Source organism: Folsomia candida, unplaced genomic scaffold (genome assembly GCF_002217175.1).
Source record: "Folsomia candida strain VU population unplaced genomic scaffold, ASM221717v1 Fcan01_Sc039, whole genome shotgun sequence".
NCBI lineage: Eukaryota > Metazoa > Arthropoda > Collembola > Entomobryomorpha > Isotomidae > Folsomia > Folsomia candida.
In genome coordinates this window covers 732,756-760,275 of record NW_019091231.1, presented here as the reverse complement: position 1 = coordinate 760,275, position 27,520 = coordinate 732,756, and the positions used below count along the sequence as shown (strand labels likewise).

The 27,520-nt window shown below is 35.8% G+C and overlaps 1 protein-coding gene and 2 long non-coding RNA genes across 3 annotated transcripts; 1 reads left to right on the top strand and 2 right to left on the bottom strand.

Moving 5' to 3' along the window:
* Positions 1-393: 393 nt before the first annotated feature.
* Positions 394-6,972, bottom strand: LOC110861284 (delta(24)-sterol reductase). Its single transcript, XM_022110388.2, has 8 exons — positions 6,719-6,972; positions 5,175-5,333; positions 4,141-4,365; positions 3,893-3,987; positions 3,151-3,322; positions 1,988-2,323; positions 1,187-1,368; positions 394-668 (listed from the first exon to the last, which is right to left on the bottom strand). Exons 1-8 carry the CDS (start codon positions 6,911-6,913, stop codon positions 521-523), a joined length of 1,512 nt encoding a protein of 503 aa, XP_021966080.2. The 5' UTR covers positions 6,914-6,972; the 3' UTR covers positions 394-520.
* Positions 2,330-8,736, top strand: LOC118433039. The gene is made up of 5 exons (XR_004833150.1): positions 2,330-2,462; positions 2,528-2,687; positions 2,805-3,076; positions 3,159-3,303; positions 8,626-8,736. It is a non-coding gene; the product is annotated as an uncharacterized LOC118433039 (long non-coding RNA).
* An 8,419-nt stretch (positions 8,737-17,155) lies between these two features.
* LOC118433036 lies at positions 17,156-18,484 on the bottom strand. The gene is made up of 2 exons (XR_004833147.1): positions 17,755-18,484; positions 17,156-17,534 (listed from the first exon to the last, which is right to left on the bottom strand). It is a non-coding gene; the product is annotated as an uncharacterized LOC118433036 (long non-coding RNA).
* Positions 18,485-27,520: the final 9,036 nt, after the last annotated feature.

Below are 27,520 nucleotides of genomic sequence, written 5' to 3'. Positions count from 1 at the left end.
ACAAATTGTATCATTTTTATCCTTTATTATTTTTTAAATGTCACGCTAATCTTTTAAGCTAAACTTAATTTATTTGTTTACCCGTCCTACATTTTAATTTTAATTTTAACTAATCTTCGATTTGTAGCACAAGAACAATTTGAAAACTCGTTTCGTACTTGTGTTCTGAAATACCTTGTTATGTTTGTAACTTGTTACTAATATGACCATCAAAGTTCATTTAGTAATTTAATTAAGGTTTGGAACAATATATATTTACATATGGCTAATGCAGCGGTATTTTATAATTAGTGTCTTTCTTTCTCATACGCATTTTTGGCCCAGATTTCGAGAAAATGACTAAATATTTAACTTCCATGACTTTTAGCAAGTTCAGGATCAGTTCGCAACAAATTTAATTATTGATCTAATTTGATTTATTAGTAATACTTTTTAAAAGCCTCTCGGGCTGATAAAAGGGCATAATATTTTGAAATTTAATTATATCCACCGCCTGGTAATAGTATTGTTCTCAGAGTTCTTATATTCTTCCAGAAATTTTCTCGTACACGTCGGGAAACGCGTCGAGACAGTCGAGCTGCTTTCGAACCTTGTTGTACAACGTGGGATCAAACATTTCGTAAAATTCGTCCCGGGTTAAAAACGTATCCGCATAAAGACCTTTCCAGCTGCACATGAAAAATAGAGAGTATTCATACCTTGATAAGAAACGTTTTCAAAAAATTCTCAAAATTTATTTCCGCCAGAGCGTTTCCCAAGTTTTAAGAAACATGGCTCGAGAACTTCCCCGCTGCATATCGAAAAATTGAGGGCGTACTCAACTTTACTTTCCAAATTGAGGATGGAAACATTTTGAGAAATTTTTACAAAAAATTTGACCCAAAAACGAAAATTTGCCCAACAATTTTGATTATGTTATTTATTTCGCAAAATTATTTCGCAAAAACCAGGAAGAGAAAGTGCAGAAATCCATGTCAAGACAAGGGTTTTTAGTGGACTGCCAATGTCTGATTGGCAGAGTCATTTTTTGCAAATCTCCTCGCAATATTTTTTTATCCAAGAATAAAAAAATTTCCAAGGTTGTATGTAAATTTGCATTGCGATGCGAAATAAGACGTTGTCTTGAGCCGGCTCAAAATTTTTCAAAAACTAAGAAAAAAATTATATAAATTTAGAAATTTGTTACCATTTATTTTGGAGGCAGAACTGTTCAAATATTTTGTTAGATTTGACCAGCTCGTAGTCCTCGAGGTTCTTTGGGACTCCGTAGATTCCAATGTCAAGCTGCATCGTGTCCGATTTCTCGTCAAATTTAAAAAATCCCGGTTCGTTGAACGACTTGCTGGGGCAAAGCCAGACAGGATAAATCTACATAATCAGAGACATTTTTACGATTTTATTCACGAACCAAAATGTTCAAGAAATTTTTCAAAACATTGAAGCAATCAATTTCTTGGAAAATTTCACTACATCCGATTTTTTTTCATAATTTTAGGCCACAATTTTGAAAAGTCGTATTGGATTTCAAAAGTTGTAAGTTTTAAAATTAAAAACATTCGTTTTTGGTGAATTTGGCGTCACGCCACTAAATAAGTCATCTAGCGTCCAAAAAATGATGGGTACCACTGGACACGTCGTGACTCCCCTATGAGACCACTTATTTTTAGTAATGCGATGGTGTGAAGTGTAACTCTCGGATTTGGTTGAAATTTTAAAATTGTCGTCATGTCGTCCCAATCAGTAAATACAAACAAGGTTTGCTGAGCGAGTTTGTACGAGTTGACCAAACTGGAGGAAGCAAACCCCACTCCAATTTATACGGACAAGTCACCGGTTTTTTAACTTTGACTTAAAATTCCAATCATCGAACAAACAAGAAACGTTGGTTGTGTTGACTTGGATCACTTAGATAATTTTAAAATTTCAACCAAATCCGACAGTTACACTTCACACCATCGCATTCCAAGATATCCAAGTAAATACTAACCTCGACCTGGTCGTTAAAAAATGTCAGGGCCTTTTCAGTTATTTCAATCGGCACGATGAAATCTTGTACGACCACAATTTTCTCGGAGAATTGTCTGAAAGATGGGGGTATCAGCTTGTACCAGTTCGTCTCACCTGCCGCCGTCCAGCCGAACAGCCAGCGCATGACGGGCATGTCGATGTACGGCACGAGAATATGGGTCATCCAGAAGATGCCGTACGTGTGGCGGTGGTAGTAATCGCGGAGCGGGATGTATTCCACGCTTGGGGCGGAGTGAGACAAATCTTGCACGTGTTTATAGAAGGATTTCTTGTACCAGCGATTCACCGGGTTTATCTGTTGAATTTGAATTATGTAGTAAGGGTAACGAACACCCCGGAGTTTTGGGATTGAAAACCCCATACCTAGGGGTTCTACCTAGATTTTAAAACTGGCACAACCCTAATAACGAAGAAACCGGGGTGCATGGGACCAAGTAAGAAATGAAATGAAATGAATTTGAACTAAAATGACTGAATTTGGATGAAAATCTTCGCTCAGAAATCGGAACTACTCACTTTCCAACAGATGTGGGAGATATGTGGGAGGATTTATATTAAAGACATTCAGTAAAACCAGAAAATATGATCGGGAGGGGTGGAGATCAACGGGAGGAGACAGGGTAAAATTTAATGGCCCTGAGAATATCTTAAATCGTCAGGTAAAAATGTCTTAATTTAGCTTATCTTAATTTACCCTGAGTTTAAAATTCTTAAATGCCGAAATGTCTTAATACAGCCTGGTAAAAAAATCGGTAATTTATAAATGTAAAACGTAGAAACGGATATATTTACAAATCAAAAATAACTCAATCAGCCAATTATGCCTACTTGGCTTTTGCTGGTCGACCTTCACCAATTGGGATCGCCAGAGAGATCGATCGAGGAGATAAGGGGAGGGAGATGAACGGGAGGAGATAAGGGGGGGAGATGAACGGAAGGAAATTAACGGGAGGATATGGGGGAAGATGAACGGGAGGAATTATCCCGTCACCTCTGGATTTATTTAGAGAAGTTTATGTACTTCAGTCTTGGGTTAATGCTTGATAAGGTAGCATTACTTTTAAGAGTGTAACGAACAAAAAGTATATTTTTATCACAAAATTTGAACAAATGAAGGAATACCTTTCCAGGTTCTGCTTTCGACGTGAAACTTCCCACCATGATGACCCCTTCGTGCAAGGAATACATGATCCCCTCGACGAAATCGTGCCCCGGATTTTTTAATGATTCCTTCCTTATCGCTTGACTCGCCTCGTCCAACGAGTTCACCGGGAGGTAGGAAAGCTTCACGAATCTAAAAATGCAGGGTTTCACACTAACAATGGAGCCCTTTTCTCACTCTACGCGAGGATTTTGTAGTAAGTTATGTAAGTAAATTAGGCCAAAATTTAAATTATGAAACACGTGGCACTAATATTTCCGTTGAAGATAAATAAGTTAAATTTTCGAATTAATTCTTCCTCAACGGGGTGAAAAACAAGACGGGCGACTTTGCCCCCCAATATAAAGGAAATATTAGTGTCACGTGGCTCTTAATTTTTGGCTGGATTTTTTACATTATTCGCTACAGAATCCCGGTGAAGCTAGGCAAAGGGTTTCGTCGTGATATGTACACTTTAAATAAAAATAGGATAGTTAAATTTACTCAAAGTTGAGTATATAGAAAGGAGAATGACACAACCAAAAGGTAAAATTGTGCTAAATTTATCCACCCGTTGGACAAAACGTCGCGCAAATTTTGCAAAAGATTGGACAAATTTTAGCTTTTGGTTGTGTCATCCTCTTTCTTCATAGAGCAAATTTGACTTATTTTTTATTTAGAGTGTAAGCTATTGTCAGGAATATACATAATTATTTGGCTTACTTTTCCGCTTTTATTAATCTAATTGTGGCAGCAGTAAGGAATCCAATGGTCCCATAGGAGCCCGGCATGGCATAGAATAGGTCCGAATTTTCCCCCTGTTTGTTAAGCTGATTGATTATTTACTATTACGAGTGAAATCCTGGGTTTTACGGACTCAAGTAAATCCGATTCCTCTCAAATCTGGATTCATGCGGTGCACTACTTTTTGAACAAGTAGATATATGACCAAAACACGACCAATTGTTTACCTCACTGCACGTAACCACCTCTCCGGAACAGAGGAGCACCTCGAACGAAACGCACGTGTTGTGAAAAAGTCCATACTTCTGGGAGGAGGTTTCCACCCCGGCCCCACACACAAGTCCCCCCACGGTCAGAAAGTCAAACTCTGGCACGACCGGGATCATCAATCCCTTCGGGGTGAGGAATCTCGTTATGTGGCCCATCGTCACTAATGGTTCGACGGTAATGGTCTACATAGTAAAATAAACCGTTACAACGCATGTAACCAAGGGGTGAAAGGAGTGTCATACGTCAATGTGAATATCAAATTGTTCGAAAATTTGTTAAGATTGACACTTCTGACGTGTTTTCGACTTTTGTGTCTTATTTGTGTCAAATTTAACAGTTGATAACCCTTATGTGACCTTTATATGACCTCTGAGGTCAAAATGGAGGTCACCATTGAATTCGGGGTTAAATTTCAGTTGAAATTGAAATAGATATGTCCTATGACCTTTACATGACCTCTGAGGTCAAAATGGAGGTCACCATTGAATTTGACATTGAAAAATAGTTACAAATGACGTGTCACATGTCAAAACTGACAAGTGACACTTTTTCGTCACTTTTCGTCACTGTGACGACGTCATCGTCACAGGTGACGATGTCACAGTGTCCATCTTCGAACTCGTCCTGTCCATTGACGTTAGGAGTTTACGTTCAAAATTTCAAGTGTCTATGTCTTTTCGTTCAAAAGTTATCGGAGCTACGGACAGACAGACGGACGGACGGACGGACGGACGGACAGACGGACATAACGATCTTATAAAGGGCTTTCACCCCTTAATAAACTGTAGAAGTAGCTCACCCTGTAATAATGATTCGGTTATAACTTTGCACCAATCAATTGGCACGATTGAATTAATTTTAGTATTTATTCGAATAGTTTTTAAGAAACGCAAAATGGCTACTTGTTAACTGACGTCCCCATGGCAATCACCACGTCAATAAATTTCATACATACACTCATTTTAGGTTTAACAATTGCTAAATAATTTACCATTGCTTCTTCATCTATCTGAATGATGTCATCCAGCTTGGACAAGTCAATCCCGGTCATACTGTCCTTGTATGCAGGAGTCCTTAAGCACATTGATTGCCACCCGGGTCTCCCTGTACATAATTTGGTCCGTCTCCCGTTTTTGTTCCAGGTTGAGATCTGTACAGGGATTTAAGAAAATTGAAATCAGTTTCCGGAAACGAAATAAGGGAACGTTTATTCATGAATCATACGTCAGAAAAACTATGTATTTTATTTATATACAAGTTTTAAATAAACAAGGTCCAAAAAAATGGAAAATCTTAGTGAGGCAGTGCAATCACAACTAAAATTAGATTGCAGAATTTTTGCATCACCGCTCTATTTTTGCTGGAATTTTCTTTGCATCCTCATGAATTCTTAAATATTAATTTGAGAATTCAGGGCATTTTCATACAGACATATTTAGTGGACGATAAGTGTGCTAAATTAACTGAGATCAAATATAATGGATTAACAATTGTGACTTACAAAATTGCAATTTCATATATTTGTATATTCTGTATTTCTAAAATCACCTTTGAGGGGGCCAAGTATTCTAAGTGATTAATGCTTCCAGTATAAAATGGTACCGAGAGCGGTGATGCAAAAATTCTGCAATCTAATTTTAGTTGTGATTGCACTGCCTCACTAAGATTTCCCATTTTTTTGGACCTTGTTTATTCGGCAATGATTTGGCAAAAATGGGAAATGAGGAAAAAATTAATGTCCCTGACAGACAGTCATCATTTAAAAAATTCTTAATACTTTTATGCTAACAGTATCCCATATTTAGATAAAAATGGACAAGTTTTTAAATGGCAATGTCATGTGTGGTTTGTATTTGCATCAATTTTGCCTTATTCTCTATCGGTGACAAATTATCTGCTAAATCATTAGCAACCTGCGTTTTATTACTAATTACCAATTAATTATACAAAGTATTTTCTTTCTAATTATAAATTACTAATTAATTAGAAATGTGGCTAATGAAAAAGCTTTGCGCGGGTGACGAATTGTTTCTAGTGTAGTATGTAGTCGTGAAAAGAGTGGAAACTCCTGTTATTCACAGCCATTCATCCGATATGACAAAATAGTTCAATAATTTTCATTCAAATGCGAGAAAATTCATTTTCATCGGCGAGTTATCTTCCACTATCATAAACATATGTATGTACCTGTTCACTTTCATTCACTTGATTGATTATGATGGAAAATGAAAATGAAATTCTTATCATGTGAATGAAAATGACTGAAAGATTCCATCATTTCAGAGTGTGAACGGATTTTTCACTCTTTTCATTTTTCACCTTATGCATAATACATGGGGCGAAGGAAGAAATGAAGTCAGATGAAGTAAAAATGAAATGAATTTCAACGAAAATGACCAAATGTGAATGAAAATCTTCCATAATAAATCGGAACGATTGAGTTTTGAATGAAAACTGAATTTTTGAACAGGTACACACATAAATATGAATATAACACAAGAATTTCAAAAAATGTATGTATATAGATTTACTCACCTGTTCCTGCGCATGCTTCAGTTTTCTGGCATGCATTTCCGGTGAATTTACTACTTTACGGGAACATTTTTCAAAAATATATTCGAATCCCCATAAAAACGGGAGGGTAACGGCGCGTCCCAAAATTCCCAGGAGCGATCCATAATATCGGACAATGTGGAAAATTACACGATCGATAAGTGTTACTTTGACCATTTTTCAAACTGTTCAGATAACCACCACCAGTTTGGTGTAATGCTGCAAAGCAACTGAGCATTTTTAAGTGGACCTGTTACATACTCCATATTAATCTGTGTATACGAGAGAAAGGAGCGTTCATAAATTACGTCACCAAAAAGGTGCGTGGGAAATAAGACAAAAATTCGTGAACCAAACACACGTGACGTCGTAATTAAAAAAAATTCAGTACTTTTATGCAAACAAGATCCTATAGCCAGATAAAAATGTTTGGTAATAGGTCAAAAACGTGTGTATTAAACACAGTGTTGGATACACACGTTTTTGACCTATTTCCCAATGGTGACAAAAATCATTACCCATACAATAGAACACTATTTATGATACCCCCGCGGGTGATGATTTGTCTCCAGATTACTTAGAGTATACGGATGTGGAGGTTGACAAGTCGTTTTTTATTGACGACGTAATGCTTGCACGTTCTCAAGCAAAATTTGCATATAGGTATGTGTTTGCGTGGGAATTTTATGGCAAAAAACTCTGTACATGCGGCATGATTACCTTGAAATATATTTCATAATGTTATACTTACTAGTTTTATAAGAGGGTACATACGTATGTACTTAGGGAACGTCCATATATAATGTCATCAAAATAGTGGTCGTATAGTTGTTGGGTCGCAGTGTCAAGCTTAACATGAGTAGAGATGAGGTGGGTGGTTTAAAATTTTGAGTTTTTTTATGCCGAAATATATGGACGTTCCTTTAGGTAAGAGATTCCAATCGTGGTTTTCTTTACGCTGAATCGTGGGAATTCTTTGTTAGTCAGACAAGCAGGAAAACGAGTAGGAACTACATAATATGCAACAAATTACCACAATTGTTTGTAATACATATCCAATTTAAAATGAAACTCTACATTAAGGGTGGTTTAAATGTCAGGTTAGAATGAAAAATTTGTCAATGGGACAAATTCTCAAATCTCCATTAGTTACCAAAATTTTGCCTCTGAAATTCAATATTTTAAGAATTTCGTCATCAGTGTTCCATAAGTTATAAAATAAGATAAAAATTATTAAAAATCTCAATCCCAAATCCGTAACCAATGGAAATTTATGAAGTTTTCCAATTGAAAATTTGTCCATTGTAAACTGACATTTAAACCACCCTGTATATGCAAATATGCATAAGGAGAACACTCTTAAGAATAACCTTAAGTACCTTAAATGCACTCCAAGAAACACTTTTGTTACCACGCTGGTAGACACTACTATTACCGCGCCGCAACAGCCTAATTCTGGCATGAGACTAAATACTGATTCGTTGGTGAATGAAATCGGACTCAGGCTTAACTTAACCAGGCTGGTAGTCTTTGCTACCACTTGGTGGAGGAAATGGTATTAAACCGTTACTATGTTTCCGCTGATGGTAATACTTGTTATTGGACAGGGGGTAATTACCGAATTTTTTCAAGTGTGTATTTTGAATTCTAAATTAAGCAAATTCAGAGTAAACTTAACCCTTTGTCAGGTTACCCTGGCTTTAGAAACTTTATAAAAGTTTAATTTTCAAATAGGTAAAATTACTTGTAAGTGTGTACATACATATTTACATATGTAGTCATGCATGGAGGCATACTCCCACGAAAGCTTTTCCGCCTCGTGACTATGTAGTTATATAAAAATTAAATGCATGAATCCAACCATAACGCGATGTTTTGTAATTGTTTAGATTTTCCATGATGCGAAAAAACTGGTAGCATTCCACAACTCGCGGATATTGGTGGACAACTGGATTCTTTTTATAACGGGTGCAACCCCTGTCTCATTTACCTGTGGGAAGATTGAACAATTTGTATTCGTGATTGTACAATTTGACCGTAATTGTCCAGCCCAAACCTGCCTGCGACATCATGAATTAGTTCAAAAATTTTCTCACCCCTTGTAGAATCAAGTTTTTGTTTGTTCCCATAATAATTTCTCATGTAAATGGGTTCTATTTTACCTTGGAACCCTGAGACAAGTCTGAGAGGAAGAAGTACCTAAAAATTAATAATTATGAATATTTGGCCTTTAAGTTTGAACTTTATCTCAACTTTCTCTTACCCGGAATGTTCTCAAAGCTTTGACATCAAAGCCTGTCATTATCGAAGAGAGAAGTGAACTAAGGAGACTGTCAAAATAAATGATAAACCCGAGTTTACAATTAGATTACATATGTAGATTCTTTAAATGAATGCAACCCAATAACTACAACAGTAAAATCGAGCAAATTCCGGAAATTTCTACATAAAAAGTAATCTAATTTATTGCATGTGAAATTTGTCCGTGTATTATTCCGCTTACCTAAAATTTGCCCGTTCATGGGCTACAAACCGAATTCGATTATTTTTATGGCGCATTCAGTAGTAACAATGATTGTAAAGACTAGGGTTATTTCTTCCTGTGAGTGGATTGGATTACATATGTAGTTTTATTAGCATAATTAATTTAATTTAATTAATAATTAGTCTAGTCATTATTTTATATTTTCCTTAGGAAAATTTGTCATCAATCGAAACTAGTTTGGTCCAAATGTTTAATCATACTTTGGGAGATTTCCATTGTTAGCTAACAATCCGCAAGTACTAGAATCCGAAAATTACTGAAATTAATCATCATGTTTTTCATTTTAATTATCGAATTTGTCACGACCAGATAAGCATTCCGAAACCTAGTGTCTCATTTTTAATAAAAACCGTGGCCTCCAAATCCATGCATCTTTCTTCAAATTAAATTAATGAACATTATTTGTCATTAAATTGGGTTGTAACGACAATATGCACGAGTCTTATTAACAGCATAACAAAATTACTGTTATACAACTAGTTTCAGTACTGTCTTTAATTTCCAACTTTTAAACATGTTAAATTTTAACTATCACATTCTTGCTTGTCCACTGGTCTGTATAATGAATAAGTATTTTCATTTCATTTTCTTTATAAGGTAGCTTACCAGGTTTACCAGGTGCACGTGTAGCGAAAATTGATGGATCAACCATGGGGGCGAAATTGTGTCCGAAATTGTGCCTCAAAAGTGGGCCCAATTATGCTAAACTTTATACGAATTATCCTAGCGGATGTTTACGATCAAAAAGATGAATACTTATCTTCCCACGTGCGCAGCCTTTATAGTAATGACAATGATTGTTCAATTGGCAGCTACCTTTCAAACGCGCATACTTGGCAAACGGAATTCCATTATCAAAAAAGCAAAATATAAATATGCTACTTCTTGACAGTCTTTTCAAAATTTTTGCTAACTGTTGCCTGGAGCTCATCAATTTTAAAGACACATTCCAAACTACACAAGATTTTCATGTTCCCGTTGTACGGACAAATATTTTGAACAAACCACTTACCCAAACAATTTTACCTCAAGTGCTTTGGAGGAGTGGAATTTGCAATTTTTGTTCAGGTCAAGTATCTAATTTGGACGTTGCCCCCAATTTTTTAGATCTCAGCAACGTTTCGAAGATTACGAATCACCCGCAATTTCGCATTTTCATATATTCCAATTCAATCAGTGATCCTTGTTCTAATCACAGCTTTACACAGACTCTCCATTCGATATCAATTTCTCGAAATTTTGTTCTTCAAATCACAAATAATTCAGGTCAACTCGTCGAAGCTATTTACTGTTTAAGATCATCAAGTTGCACACAGTTATGCAGACTGGACACATGCAAAACTTCAATCTTACACCATTCCTTTTGGAAACCTATATCTCACGATTTAAATAACGAGTACATCTCGCTTCCAAATTTTCCCGAGTTCAGAGGCAGAATTGGTCCTAGTGAAGCTGTACATGCGACCGAATTACTTGAGCACTCATGTAGTGATACAGCTTCGGGATACCACTATGAATCTGGACAGTTTCGGGCATTGGATACCAGATTATGTTTATTGTTTCACTTCCTGTTGAAAACCAACGTGTCCATTCGCCCATTAAGAAATCATAAATCCAGCTTCGTCCAAACTTTAAAATTCGAAAGCATTTCAAGCACTGAATCAATCAATATTTACTCGCAGGGTGCCACCTACGATGACCTCTTATATTCCACTTTTGTCAACAAGTCCCAGCTCGTCTTGGTACGTTTGGTACTCACGAAGCCATTCAAGGAGTACGTTTGGATAACTTTTATCCTATCCGGAGCATTTCTCTCGGTCGTATTATGCTTTCAGCTTCAAGAAGGTTGGACACGTCTTGGTTCAATTGTATTTTACCTTTTTTCGATACCAATAGGACAATCTTGGGATGCTTTTGAAGCCAGGTTGCCGCGCAAGATTAAAAATGCTTCCTTCTTAATTGTCACATGGTCATTAATGATGATAACATTAACTTATTCGTACACAAATTTATTATTTTCCTTATTAATGGCTGATATCAAGCCTGACTTGCCCAAGGATTTGGTTGGACTTCTAAAACTACGTGATATCAAGTTGTACACGTTTTATAACCCAAGACTTCACGACTTTACGGTTCCGGTGATGGACTTGGTAAATAAGGTCAAACCCTTAGGTGCACAGGTTGAGGTAGTTTTAACTAAAAATGATATATCTGTCTTCGACCAAATAGTTGTTTCCCTTGCTTACATTGGGTTTGTCGATTCTAAACAAATTTCACCTAGCTTCATAGCGGTACAGAGTTCCAAAGATATGAGCACGTTTGAAGCCTTGTTAGATTTACTGACAGGTTCGTGCAACTAGTAAATTATGACAACGTTCTGGTCAGTTTTAAGTCTGGGTGGATTTCCTGCAGGGATGAGGTGGGTCACGTGTTTGGAAATTATCTCAAGTGGTTTCACGAATCTGGAATCTATCCAGTTTGGCAAAAGCGGTCGCAAAAATTCAGCGACGCTTTAGGCCTTCGTGCTATACAGGATGAAATTAGAAAATATAATGGTGGTCGCCCAGCCATGAGCATGAGATCTGAGAAGGATAAACCATTTTCTCTCACCCATCTAGCGATGCATTTTGCACTCATTGCAGTTGGTTGAGGGACAGCATCTGTTGCACAAATTATGGAGGGTGGGTGGTTTAGGTTGGCAAATATCACTAATTAAAAATCTTAAAGCAAATTAATTTATGATTTTTTGAGGAAGTTTTTATGATAAAAAGTGTTTTGTCTAATTTTATGATATTCTAGAAAGTTCTATTTAGGTCAAGAAAAATTTGTTGTGACTTTACGATTCTCTTGCAATAACTTTTCATACATAAAATTTGATGTTTTGTATTTTGTCTGGACAATACTTTATTTCTTGAATTGAGGCCATCTCCTTTTAATGCATTTTCCAGGTAGATTGTCTAGGTATTAGTTGTTAGGTACAAACCTTTAGCATTAAGTACATGTATGTATAAAAGCAAAAACCACTGGTGTAATAAATGACACTCTTACTTTTACTCTTGCACACAAGTCGTCATCACTCTGTCTTTCCTTTCTGATCTGAAATCCTCTGACAGTTTCAGTACATATTTTCCCGACATTACTGCATTCCTCCTCGTCTTTAAATAGAGAGTCTTCATGAAAAGTATGGATACGAATGAATTGCGTATAATGAGAGAAGCTCGGGGGCTTATAAAAATAAATTTAACAAAAGTATTTTCCCCGAAATCCTAAGGGAAATCCGATTTTGTATGTGTGACTTTGTATCTCCATATGTATTCTGCTAACACTAAAGGTACGACCCATTTCCTCTTTCCTATGTTTAAAATTATAATTTACTTTACTATGTTCTTTGTGGTAACGCCCGTTAACTAAATACCGGGCTTGCATAAAAATGTACAATGTAATTGTTACAGCCATTTTAAAAAGTTAACAATAAGTTGATCGTATTTTCCGAAATGTGCTTCAGCGCCTGCATTTTCAAGTCTTTTGTAACATATCCATACGCACCCACCTCGATACCCGAATACCTAACAGACTCCCACATTTTGCGCTCAAATTTCGTTAACTTTATATCATCCGTTCGGCTCGAAATAACATTTTCCGCATTCTCGACAATTTTTGCCGCATACGGGATCAACATCATTACAAAAATTGATGAAAGCAATGCAAGCGTGGGGAGAAAGAGGTAAAGTGGGAAATATATTTTTCCCGCCATTCGAATTGTTCCATAGTATGTCAGAATAACGACAGAAAGTCCAAAAAATATTAGTGGAGGGACGGAAAAAGTACAGAAGTTTTGATTGGTGTACTTATTCCATAGAAATAATTTTCTATAGATTGATTTCCTTCAATCTTGTAACGAAATTGGTGTGAACATTGGATTTGCCAAGACCTTCTAAAATATCGTTCATGGAACAGGTAACCATCATTCCCACAAGGAAGAAGGCTATCGCCGCTTTGGCGACGTCCAGACCTACAACGATTAGTATCATTGACCTGAGAAGCATTTGGATTTTCAAGTTATTCTCTTCATTGTTAAATAGAAGATGTAATGGGTCTAATTTTAAGTAAGCCAAGGCAACTGGTGCGGAGAATGAGATAGGGATGGCGACCCATATCATTAATTGGATAGCAAGTTCGGCAGCAAAGTAGTTCTGAGCTTTCAGGGTACCTATAAGTTCTGAAATTTTAAAAAAACGAGATAAATTAATGATTTATGTATAACCCAAGGAATTAAACCAAACGCTTCTTGCACTGGCCGTATATATGTATGTTAAGAGCCCGTAGCAAAATTGTGGCGAAACGAACTACGAATCGTGCATTATTAGATGTCAGTCTAAGGAGTAGGGTATTACATGTTGCCAGTCTCAGATTTCGATCTCCTTCAGATGTGTTGTAGTCAGGGTTGCAAGTGGTATATATCACTTAGTGAGATTTAGAGAGATTTAATGATCTATATCAATCATCTCAGTTGGGGCTGAATGAGAAATATGAGAAATAATGAGATAAACTTCTAGCTCATGACCTATTTCTCATTATATCTCAGCGAGATTTAGGTGAGATGAGATTTCTGGAACCCTGGCAGCAGTACTGTATGAGTGTAGAAAACGTGAAGCAGTCTTAACCTCCATGAGACCATTTACACCCGCCACACCCCTTCAAAGACGCCAAAACCCCTAGAGTTGTGGCACAACAATCGAGTTTTGCTCAGATTAGGATGAAATTTGCATTTTTGCGATCCCAGAAATTTCAAAAAAGTTGAGTTTGCTATTAGATATGATAGAGACACCCTACTCCTTAGTTGGTCCCACATCCAATGTAATTCTTAACAATTATTTCCACAGCATTTCAAATAATTACCTTTCGTTTCATGCTGGAATTGCGCTATACAATTTATAATGATCACTGCCACTTCGGGAGTGAACGAGATGGCATAACTCATCGCGAGGAATGCGGGTGGAAATAAGGTCGATAATACTAGCATAAAGAATCTAACTACTCTGACAGATCCCTCGGTCGAATCCGTTCGTTCGGGCTTGACAAAAATAGGTTTGCACAAAAATGTCAGCGACACCAGAGTATGAAAGACGACACAAAGGGTGCACAGCTTTAGGAAATAGCGTCGAATTTTAGACATTGGTTGAAGGTGCAATGCCTTCTCTCGAATCGATACTGTGAAGGGAAGTAGGCGTAACTTATGGTTGAATAAGTTGAGGCCTAGATCGATAAGTTTCCAAATTCCAAGGGTGGCCATATCAGAAGGGCGGACTTGCTGCCGCAACTCTAAGCTTTGTAATGATGCGATTGGACAATATTAGTTGCAGGGGATTAAAAATCTTAGGGTAGAACTAGTTTGAACAAGATCGTTCTTCAATTGAGTCAAGATTTGAAATTGCTTCAAAACCAATTAATCAGCCCAACTCAATATATGTTAAATTCTGGAAAATTACACCTCCCAACAACTTTGTCCGTTCTGTTAAAATCGAAGACTAAATGCTTCCCCTAAAAATTCACCCCAAAGTATATTTTTGGGTTCCAATTGACAGTACTTATAGTTAGCCTATGGTCTATCTTCTTCGAATATATCCACGATAATAATATACCTACCGATATACATAAATACTAGTCATGCATATGTAGAAATTTCTAGAAATGCCTTAAATTGATAGTATTAGATCCTCTGAGTATCCAAATATTTTCTCCGGGATGAGTGTCAACCGGTTTGAGAACGAACTGTTTCTAAGGCTTAAACCCTCAGTTACATACAATTTTAAACTGAACTGGACCATGCCGAAGTACAGTTTGAATACATTATTACCGTTTGAACTACAAATATTCAGGGTATGTAAAATGTCGATGGCAAATTTATCAATGGGGAGGACTTGTAAATTTCCATTAGTTATTATGTCTCTAAAATTCAACCTTTTAAGAATTTTGTCGTCAGTTTTGATACTAATTATAAAAATCTCAACTCAAATTCTTGTAACTAATGGAGATTTAGGGACTATTCCCATCGAACAACTTTCCATTGTAGAATGACATTTAAACCACCCTGTACATAATTGTTTTTAGATATCTGTGTGCCTGTGAATTTATATTCATACATACATATATTGATTTCGAGCTTATTACATTTATTTATTATTGCTAGAATTTTATAACTCAGTACCAAAAACATTTATAAGAAAACAGGTAGAATGTAAGTTTAAGTTAAGATATGTATGTGCATACTCCTTGCCAAATTCGCAGCGGAAGCTGGTCTGCCTTTCGCTTATTATTTATTTATTAATGTTTACCGTCACAAGACTTGGAAATAGCAATTTCAGCAAGTTTTGTGAATATATGTATAATATTTAGTTTGTTGGAAAACAACTTGGATAACTCAAGAGAAGCTTCGTAGGATGTACATATGTATGTATTTAGAATTTATGAGTTGAAAAATTTTCCAAGAATTCTTAGGCCACATATTTATATATGTAATATATGTAATACATATATGTATAACCGAGCTGTGCATCCTCTTGGGTCGATGCTCATTACACGTGTGGGATAATTAAATTTCCTGTGCACAGTTGGAAGGGAGACACACGGGAATAATGCAAATAACCGTTTCAAGGCAAATTTTAGTTGATACAAAATAATTCGCTTTCAGTTTTTACATGAATCAACGTCGATACATTCAACGGGCTACTCTGTCTAGCAGATATTTGTTATAAATAACATGTTTTCCTAATGTGTGAAGTACATATGTACGTCTTGTAGAGGATTTAATTAATGTATGGTCTAAAAAATCACTTTTACCTTGCCCACTAAATGCGCACATTATGCTAATGTTTGATACGTTTACATTTATTCGTCACAAATCCTTCATGTCATTTACATATTTATGGCCCCAGACATGTAGTCGAGAAACGGTGCAAACTTCTGTTCTTACTGTGTATTTTACTTGTTTCACTACATTGAAAAAGTCTCCAACATGAACACTTAGAGGAATCAACCCGAGCTGCACACCAAGGAATGATACCGTAACAATGGAAGGTGCTAAAAAGTTACCGATATGCAACGCTAATCCTAAGCAGTAACGATATGCTACCGAATTTTGGTAATCAGCACCAAGTAATCAGCACCAAGTATTTATTAGCACTGCTTATTTTCCACCAATTGAGAATCGAAATTAAGGCGTTTATGTAATCGGAACGTGTAAATAAATCCTGATAAAATACCTGAATCTGACAAAGGAGATTACATAGTAATTTTTCCAGTTCATAGAAAAGTTGTAAGAATTGTAATATAAAATCGGAATACGCTTAAAGTGGAAAGGCTGAATGGGTATGTTAACTAAAGCGTTTCAAGACAAAAGATGTGAGTTCCTCGACTTCCTAGGGAGAAGGAGACTTGCTGCATTTTATCCAAAGTATGCTCGATTAAGTAACTGATACTACTTGGCCAAATAATTAAGTACTTCTAATTTTTATTACTCCAAGTCCTCCAAGTACTTAATTACTTAATTACTTTGAAAAATACTGGAGTAATTGAAATCAATTATCAATTACCAGTTACTTCAATTTCAGTAATTAAGTAAGTAATTAAGTACAAAAGTAATTAAGTACACCAACCCTGGTATGTAGATATGTAGGCTTAATACAAAAATGTGTTTTAATATGTATTTATAGCGCTTTATGTGAAGTTTTAAGGGGACCTCCATAAATTATGTAATGCCATATTGGGTCTGTGTCATGGTGTGCAAACCAATTCGTAATACGTTGATCTCTGTTGAGACGTGAATCAAGCATTAACAACAACAATAAGAAAAACCGTGTCGTTTCACCCCTTCATTACATTTGTATTGCAAAGTTTTATTTATAGTCGGGTTGGATGATGGGTACATAATATGAGAAGAATTTCTTATACGGTAGGTTTTCCATTAATTTTTTAGCCGATACCTTATTGCAACAGGGTTTAGATCCAATTTCGGTGTACATTCGTTACACTGAATATCTCATGATATCTTAATGGAGAGCCCATGGGAAATAATGGTGATGGGGGCATTTTGGCCTTCAAATGGTAAAAAATGGGTTCTAGAAGTCTAAAATTTTGGTATAATATGTTTTTAAACTTTGAAGGTGTGAAGAAAACACTTCCAACTGATTGACAAATAATCTGATTTATTCACCAGCTGCGACCGGTTTCGCCATAAAGTACAGCTTCTTCAGGCTACGAAATTATAGAAAATTACAAAATAATTAATATAAAATAACATAAAGTGAATTAAATTTCAAATTAAATTTGAATATAAAAGTATATACATATGTATATGCACATGCATATTCACATGCTTATTCACACGCCATTAAAATAAGTGTAATTGTGTTCTTAAATAATCTGGTAAAATTAAAGACTTTAGTAAGTTTTGTAACAGAATTTCAAAAGTTACCTGCTGAGTGACTTGTTATAGTTTGTTTTTTAAAAATGTTTATAAGTTGTTTACAAGTTTCTTAAACTTTTTTTGGGCAAATATTTTTTTCATATGTTACGCCTCGAGTTGAGTACAAATTGATACTGTTATCCAGTTTTATGTTGCTGGCCAGTGTACCTTTTTAGTTGGGTAGTTTTTTTGTAAGATATAATTAAATTAAGGTTTGTTAATATTTGTTTATATTTTACATTTTGACCTTTCTTTGCTTCACATACAATAAAATCTATAAATAATTTCTTAAAACCATACATATTCTTGTAGAACGGCATGACAATAAACACTTTTTCATGCATCTCTTTTTCATGTAAGTTGACATTGGTATATTTACATAACACAGTAGGATTATTATGTTTTAAATGCTTTATCACAAGTTGAGTTTTTGGCTTAAGAATATCATGTCTGCTTATCTGATTAATTTTCAATAAACATTTATGTAGTACATTCAAAGGATAACCCCGTTTTGAAAATTTTCCGAATAACATATCAATTTGTTTCACAGCATTTTCAGGATCGGAACATATCTTTTTTATACGTAATGCTTGACAGTACGGAAGAGATTCAATGAGAGATTTTGGGTGGTTTGATTCGTAGTGTAAAAAAACATTTTTAGCCATTGGCTTCGTGTACAGTGATTTTGTTCATATCATTAATTGTTATTTGTACGTCTAAAAACTCAATTGAGTGATAATTTAATTTAGTGGTAAACTCTAAGTATTCATGATTAAAAATTTTATTGTACCACTCTTCAATATTTGAGATATTTGTATTATCTACAATTAGGAAACCATCATCTACAAACCTTGCATTGAAGACAATTTCTGTATGATTATGGAACAAATTTTTTATCTCAAATTCGGCTGTTATATTTGCAATCGTAACTGAAGCTGAATTTCCCATTTGAATCCCTTGAATCTGTTCGTAATAGATATTTTTAAACTTTATAATATTATAGTCAAGACATAAATTCAGTAAGCTTTTGAATTGCTGTGAATTGAAATTATATGGGAGATTTAACTCTGGTTTATACATTTCGAAAGCTTGTACACATGCATATTTACAATTATTTAATTTCAGACTGGTGTACATACTAGAAATATCATAAGTAATTAAAGAGTATTTAGTATCACATTTTAGAGATATGTTTTCTAGTAAAAGTAGTAAATGACCTGTGTCGATAATGAGATTCGGAATGAAAGTTGTAATTGGTTTTAAAATGAAATCTACCAATTCGCACATGTGTCTATTCACGGTGTTACATGTACTGCTAATGGGTCTCCCAACTGGAAATATATCAAATGGCTTATGTACTTTTGGTAAAATGTAAAAGTTAGCCGGTTGACATTGATTATTTATCAATTGTGAAAGTTGTGTCTTGTTCTTATCATTAAAATGGATTTTCATACAATTAGTTTTATCAATGAATTCGTCTACTTGGCTATGGAAATGTGATTCGGTTGAAGGGTGGTATATACTTTCGTCGTCCAGTTGACGGAAAATTTCATTTTCGTAATCTGGCATATGCATAATGCATATACCAGCATTTTTGTCTGAATTTTTTACTACTAAATTATTTTTAAGAAAGAATTCATGAAATTTATTTAGAACTTCGGGTGGAATAAAGTTTTCTCGTCTGTATTTTGCTCGAATCAAAGACAAAAACTTCATATCTGTGTCAGGATCTCGGAAAATATCATCCTGTATGTGGCACGGCAACTTTAATGGATTATTAACTTTTTTTATGTTTATCAACAGTCTATCAAAATTTGACAAAATTGACTCTTCTTTGTTAGTTTTAAAAAATATTATCCAACTCATTTTCCTCAGAGCCTCATTAAAGTGATTTTGCATAGTTTTGTAATTAACATGTTGTAATAAGCAAAAATTGAGACCCAATGATAAAAGAAATGATACATACTCTGGTATTTTCCTTATTGTCGTTAAATTGTGAATGGGTGGTTCTTGTAGTTTGAAATTCCTGTACATTTTATAAAGAGTGTTATTCTGTTTTCTGGATAGTTGAACTGAGCAATCAAGAACCTTTTTCATATTAATAAATTTCCTAGGTTTTTTATTTACACTTATCGTAATGGCGTCGTTTCCTCATGTGAAAGCGTTGATAATCCCTTCCTTATTTTGTGGGGCGTCGATCACATTATCTCGGTTATGGGCTTCTGTATTAGATTGTCCCCTTGTATTAGTGCTGGTTGTATTGAAATACCTCCTTGTCGAGTCCATCCCAGAACTTCGTTTTCCCCGTCCCGATAAATAGGGTCGTGATGGATGTTGATGATTTTGTGGATTTGTGGCGTTGGCGTCGTGATCATCATTCACCTGGCCTCCATGATTTGACCTGTCTTGTTCGTGGTTTTGACTCCTGTTTTCTTTACTCGAATTGTTGAAACTCCTCCCATTTTGTTTCCCTCGCATGGGTCTGCCTCGATTGTAATAAGTACCTCCGGATCGGTTGTTGAAGTTTCTTCCACCGCGGCCTCGATTTCTGTAACCACCTTGACCATAGTTATTTCGGTATTGATTTTGGGGGTATGGTATATTTCCTGCCATCATAGCGTAAAATTCTGATTCCACAGCTTTTCCCTCTAACTTAATTTTTGCTGCATTTATATTGTAGCAAATCCCATCCGCTAGTCTATTTTGCACATCTACTGGTGGGTTCTCGGGGTCCACTCTTCTCCACATTGGGATAGCATGGGTTGTTTTAGATTGGTAGGTTGTCCAATCAATTACATGTACTTTTTTCGATTTGGGAAATTCAATTAAAGCAATGAAATAACTTGTGGCCAAAATATATTCTATAAGATTTTGTTCGGTTTGTTCGTTTACTTGGTCGGGAAGAGTTTTTAAAAAATCTTTGATTTGCTTCACAATTTTAAGTAGGATTAGTTGTACTGTAAAAGTTGTAGCTTCCGCTGCTTCTTTTTGAATATTAAACACATATTCCTCCTTTAGGTCTGTAAGTTTTCGTAGTACTTTCTCCTGTAGGTTTTTGAAATTTGGAATGTTAAAGTTTGACTTTGGATTGAAAAGTTTTTTATTGTTGGCTTGAGCTCCTTCCACGTTATTCTTAAAATATTTTGCTTGGAAATAATCCATGAGCTTGCTTATTAATGTGTTTGCTAATTCTCTCGGAATTCTGATTGATTCATTTTGCAACCATATCTGCATGACATCAGTTTTGGGTAAAATTGGTATAAATTTCAATTCCAACATCAATTCTAAAAAATACCGTACTACTGCATCCTTATTATATTGATCGATATATTCTTTTATGCACGATTTCTCATCTGGATCGATTAAAGAGAGCTTCTCCAGTTTTTCGTCCATATCGTCGAATAGGGCTTTCTTCTTTGGCACGGAGTTGCGTAAATTTGTATGTACTTTTCTTTTCCTGGAGATTGGGGTCAACGTGGTTGGGTTATTTGGGGTATCACTATCCTCATCAGATCCAAAAAGTCGAGATAAACTGTTGTTTCTGTCTTGAGATTTGAATGGACTGGTAAACAAGTGGTTTTTTGGGGTACAGTACATCTGATACTGTACCCCAAAAATTTCATCAGTTTTCATTGAAATAAAAATTTCGTACGCCATTTCAAAGTGACGAACTCGCGAAACGAGTTTTTTGTAAGTACCAGAATTTGGTTGACAAAGACTCGTGGAAAGCATGACTACATTTCAACGGAAAAGGATGTGGGCGTGCAAAAATTAAGACATATACATATAAAAAATTATGGAGAATCCGGAAATGTTAACTTCAAAAACGCACCATGAGAAACAACCATCGTAATGACCCCTTGAAAGTTGTGTACGATTTATTGTATTTTGGATAACACATACAGAACTCATCACGGATCTATGAGAACCAAACAAAATTCCGTGACTTGGGTTTCAGAGTTATGTATGCATTATATGAATTAGTTTATGAGACTTCGTGAGGCTTATAGAAATATTAAATTTTGTAGAATTATGTATTTCATTGCTGGTATTTTGAGTCAAGTACACAAGACATCATGCATGTTAAGAATCTAGACACGCAAATAGATTTATTGATAAGCTGGCTAACCCCTGCTTTTCTCGACCAATCACTCGACCACACATCAATAGGCATAACTTTTCAGCACCGTCAACATAGATATTTTGTGCAAAGTTATTCCATAGGTTTTATTTTGTTGCATAGATCCATTCGATAGTTTGGGTAAAACATTACATTGCAGTTCAAAACCAGTGGGATTACTAATTTAGTACCCCATGCATTTTCTTGACTCGTAAATTGTTGAAGGTGATATTGTTCAATTTTTTTCTCCAAAGTGACCGAAATTTCTAGAAGTGGAGCTAGGGCGTTCTCGAATTTGTAATTGTTATACATTTTCAAACAGTGGATAACTTTATCATCATCTATGACAAACATTATCTTGTTAGAGAAATATGGACAAAAAATAATAGAAAATACTATACATGCATGCACCAGAGTAAACAATCAATTGCAAATATGTTAGCTAACTTTTCCCTCTACTTTATGCTATTCACTTTCCTCTGTGACAAACCTATAGCACAATTTACTCCATCGAATTTCGCCCCACAAAACTCTATATTCAACATTAAGGTTGATTTTGGCCAAGTGAATGATGCCGTGTGGGAATTAGCCTTCATTAATAATCTTCTAGATGACAAATTTCACCCAAAAATAATTCACAACATGTCCAATTTTGGCCTGTATGATTCTCAGCAAAATAAGAGCTGCGAGTTTTACGCGGACCCAAAAAGAACCCCGCAGCCAAGAGATCTTCTTCATAATTCCAGCCGTCCCAGGATGGCTTGCAACTTTGAATTTTTACCAAGTACAGTTGCAAATAGCATTTTTTAAAGAAAATCCCGACTTAATCTTCCTCATTGACACGAACGCTACGACTGCCTCCTTTATTCCACAGTCATCCGTATTGGTCGGTTTGACATCGAAGGTATTCGTGCTAGGTCCAGGTGAGCTAAGCCTGATAAATACGTACATTTTCTGTCCCACATGTGAGTTCCAACCGCTACGTAGGGTATACCACAACTACCCCGATTCGTCCAAAGAATGGAAATTATATAATTACAATTTAAACGGAAGGCCAATTAAGATAGGATGGGTCTGGTCTAATTCCATAAATAAGTATACATGCAGTAATCTCTACAATTCTGAAGGATCCTTCCCAACAATCATCACCTGCCTCCAGAAAACATTACGCAAATTTTACAATTTCACAGACTATGATGGGTTAGCCGAAATGCCACAAAACTTACCCATTATTTCACATAACTGCATGTTATCACCCTTCCATCATTTGGACAATTCTTCACTGAAAAACTTTATTTATCTATCACATAAACATGATTCATACAAGCTTGACAGCGATTTCGTTGAAACCCTCATCACTTGTGGAGTCTTTGGGAACCTTTCTTGTCCCATTCGATACTCCCACGTGGATTGGAATCATGGCCTCGGTAGTTTCACTAACTGTCGTTATAACGGTTCCAAAACTAGAAGCAGTAAGGGATAGATTTTCTAGTGCTTTATTTTGGACGTATGCCTGCCTTGGTGGGCAGTATGGCGGAACAGGTGACATCTTAAGGATGATGCCTCGCTAGAAAATGTTAATATTTGTATCGATTTGCTTCTTCTTCTTCATTGGGACAGAGTTTTATCAAGGTTCCTAATTCTCCTTCCTAATAACCACATCACCGCCAGAACTTCCTACCTCCACTCATGCTCTGTTAGACTTAAAATTGCAAATAATGACAACCGGGACAGGCGTTGGTGAGGAAGCACATTCACTGGCGAAGTATATGATACGCCATCCAATCGAAGAACTAAATTACTCCAAAAAAGAGAACACAATGCTTATCCAGTTATGGCGTAACACTATGTTTATTCCGATCCAAAATAGTTTTAAATTCGGGGTTGAGCTGGCTAATTCTCAGACGTTTTCTTTCAACAGGAGTACAAGAAAGTTAGAAGATACGTTTGCCATTTTAGATGAAACACCAGACGACAAGAACTTCATTTCCGGGCTAAGAACAAAGAGAGAAATTTGGGTTAAATCGTTTAACGATGTTCCCTTGTTTATCATCATGCCATTAATGATGAAGAGGACGTGGCTTTTTCCCATACTATCGGTTGGAATGGGACGACTTTGGCAAAGTGGCCTTTATCCGAGGTGGGCAATGTTGCAGGAAAAAGTCTTATTGCTTCCGCATATTGCTAGTACCACGAAAGGTAATATGCTTAGGAAGCCATGTTTCAACTCCGTTCCCAAAAGTTGACCAAGGAAGTAATCTTTGATGAGGCTAACCCGGTTACGCTTCAGGCTTTGAAGACCAGGTGTCTTTCGTGTGGTTTCTTACTTGTCGCTGGCGCTTTCTTGTTTCTGGCCGAGGGTTTCGGTCCAATCCGTCATAAATTTGAAGGTTGGCTTGTTAGTGTTCGAAACGTTTCTTTCCGTCGTCGATTTAGAAGGAAACTGAAACGGAACCAAAAATTGAGGAAATAAAATTTAATACTTTTCGCCCCAAGGTAACTTGAGATGAAGTAGATTTTTCGCTATCAAAGCAATTTATGTAAGGATTTCATCGACACTTTTTTTCTGAATGTATTGTCTGAAATAAAAACACTTTGTTCGATGAAACCAGAGTGAAAAGATAACATGCAAGTATGTATTCCTTGTGCAAATGTTGAAATTATTTAACTAACTAAATTCAATAATATAACGTCGGATATTAAGTAAAAATGCACACATAGACCGGACATGCAATGTCATCTCAACGCAGCTATTGGCATCCCATTTGAGTCGCTATGTATGTGGACGCATGCTTTCGTAAACATTTAGAGTCGTGCTTTTACATAGGGTTATCTTTATAAGGGTGACTAGTAATAAAATAGTCTGAAGTGTAACGCTAGGTTTTTTTAAATAAAGAATTTAAAGCTTGTAATCGAAACAATTAATTTGCATAATTTCTATAAATTTTACTTATAGAGCTTATTCAATTATTTTATTCTAACCACCTTGGCGTTTGAAATAAATTAGTATTTTTTCAGAAAAGTAATTGGATAGTTTCTCTCTGCTTAAAAAAATTGGACCACACGAATTGTATTTTTTGAGCTTACCGGTCGGCTCGATTATAGCTCGTTAACAGCACCAGAGTTCCTAAACTTAACAATACACCAGAGTGAGTAAACTCATTGATGCGCCATTTTGGCGATACATAAATAATACGTAGTGTTTCGTCTCAACACTCGCGATAACTCAGGGATTTGCTAATTGCTGTAAATAATGGCACTATCGAAAGAAACATTAACACTAACAATCAGGGTTCGGAAAAACCCAGGGTTTTAATCAAAAATTATAAAACCCATGGGTTTTAATGGGTTTTACCATGTTAATTGGGTTTTATTTGGGTTTTAATGGGTTTTATTAGTTTCAAGTAATAACTTAACAAAAATAATTCGGAATTTGTATCTATTCTGAAATTATTTTTATTTTATGACACTTGAAATCTGTGATGCTAAAGGATGGAGTCAATTGTTGATTTGTTCCGAATTTTCATATATTAGAATAGTAATGAAATAAACTGCTTTAGTGAATTGAGATAACGTCTTCTAACGTATTGGAGATGTATTTACCTTTTAGAATGTAGTTTTAAGGTAAAACTCAATTAAAACCCAATAAAACCCATTAAAACCCACATAAAACCCGCTTAACATGGTAAAACCCAGTGGGTTTTATTCATTTACAACCCATTAAAACCCATTAAAACCCAATAAAACCCAACCCATTAAAACCCAGGTTGGAATACCCTGCTAACAATTGTATCGATATTTTTATTCAACTGTAACCAATAAACCTGAGAAGTATGATATACAACGTACTACAGATTCTGTACGAATGTGCTTACAAAGATACAGGCACTTAAAATTGTGGGCCCACACTACCCAAGCACAATGGGCCCGGAGCCTAAAAATGTGGCCATTAAGGCGGTATCTTGAATTGGCTATTCACATATTTGAACGTGTAGTATAGAACCAACATGTCCTCCATGCAAAATATAAAACCAAATGTTACACCCACTCGGGTGTACCCGTGGGGTAAACTTTTCATAATACATTACGAAGATAGGGCGAACACATTTTCTAAAAACTTAACAAAACTTCACGCATTGCGGACTCAAAACTCATGCCATTAAATAGCCCATGGTGTGCTAAGTATACCCTGCTGCGACCGTCTGCGACCATCAAGCTTTATTCCAACCACACCCACTTTTAGTCATTAAAGTTAAAAAAATCAAATTTAAGTAGAATTGCCTTTACTCAAGTATGCTTTAAGTATACTCACTCATTGGACTTTCTCAGCAAACTGAGGTGGTAGCAGGAACGTATTTTGGGTGTGAAAACCACACCCTCTGGTAGGGGAATCAAAATTAAAGACATTTCTTGCTGAAAGGCTTGATGGCCGATCTTGTCATGCTTAACAACATTGAAAGTTGAAATTCGGATTACTTTTCCAATTGTTGACCGATTTTCAAAGTGGCGACTGTTTTGGAAACCCTAGGTCAATGGGCGAAACATATATTTTCAGCTTTTTTTAATTCGACCGCACCCCCTCGAAATTAACGTCACAAGGTCAAGCAACTTGTAGAATCAAATTAACGAATACCGCAAAATTTCAAACAATAAAAATCGAAGTGCATGTCGAAAAAATACCTGGACAGCCTGGCCACTACTAGCAATGTTCAAATCGTCATATGCCACGCCCTCAGTGGGTGTGGCCCTCGGCGACTTTTCGATTTTAACGGAACCATTTCATGTTATATATCATTTTTCTCAGCTCGGCGAGGGAATCTCGACAGATTCATTAAAGTTTAGAAACCACACCCTCAGTGGGTGTGGTCCTCGGCAACTTTTCGATTTTAACGAAACCATGTCATGTGATATGTCATTTTTCTCAGCTCGATGAGGGGATCTCGATAGAACGATTAAAATTTTGTCACCACACCCTCAGTGGGTGTGGCTCTAAGAAAATTCTCAATTTTAACGAGAACAATATCATGTGATATATCATTTTTCTTAGCTATACGAGTGGATATCCACAGAATAATTAGAATTTTGAAACCACGCCACCCAGTGGGTGCCGAATTCAGCGGGTTAACGTTGTTTTCTCCGATTTTAAATTTCTCCCACACCGAAATAGCACTACCCGTATTTTTGCGTTTCCATGAAGGCTCGCGTTTTCGGTTGTGGCGGTTTAGAGGGCATTTCAGCGCAAATTAAAATTTGTCAAAAACTTTTATGTTATATAATTTTAACGCTATATCAAAAATGAAAGAACAAAACCATTTTTTCTCAAAAATTACAAAACAAGATTAGAAAAATACATTTGTAAAAGTTTAAGGCTTTGTATGCCATTTCAAAATTTTGAAAAATGCAGCAAGAAATTGTAAAAAATTACAAAGTTTGAAAGTGGGTTTTTCTTAATTTACGTAATGCAATTCAAATTATTTTGTCGAAATCCCCTCGTTTAGTTAAGAGAAATGATTTATTACATGACATGACGTGGTTTAGTTAAAATCGAAAAGTCGCTGATTTTTAGTATTCCTTCGAAACATCCTTGTTGAGCTGAGAAGAATGATATAACACATGGCATGGTTTTATTAAAATCGACAATTTTCTGGGAACCAC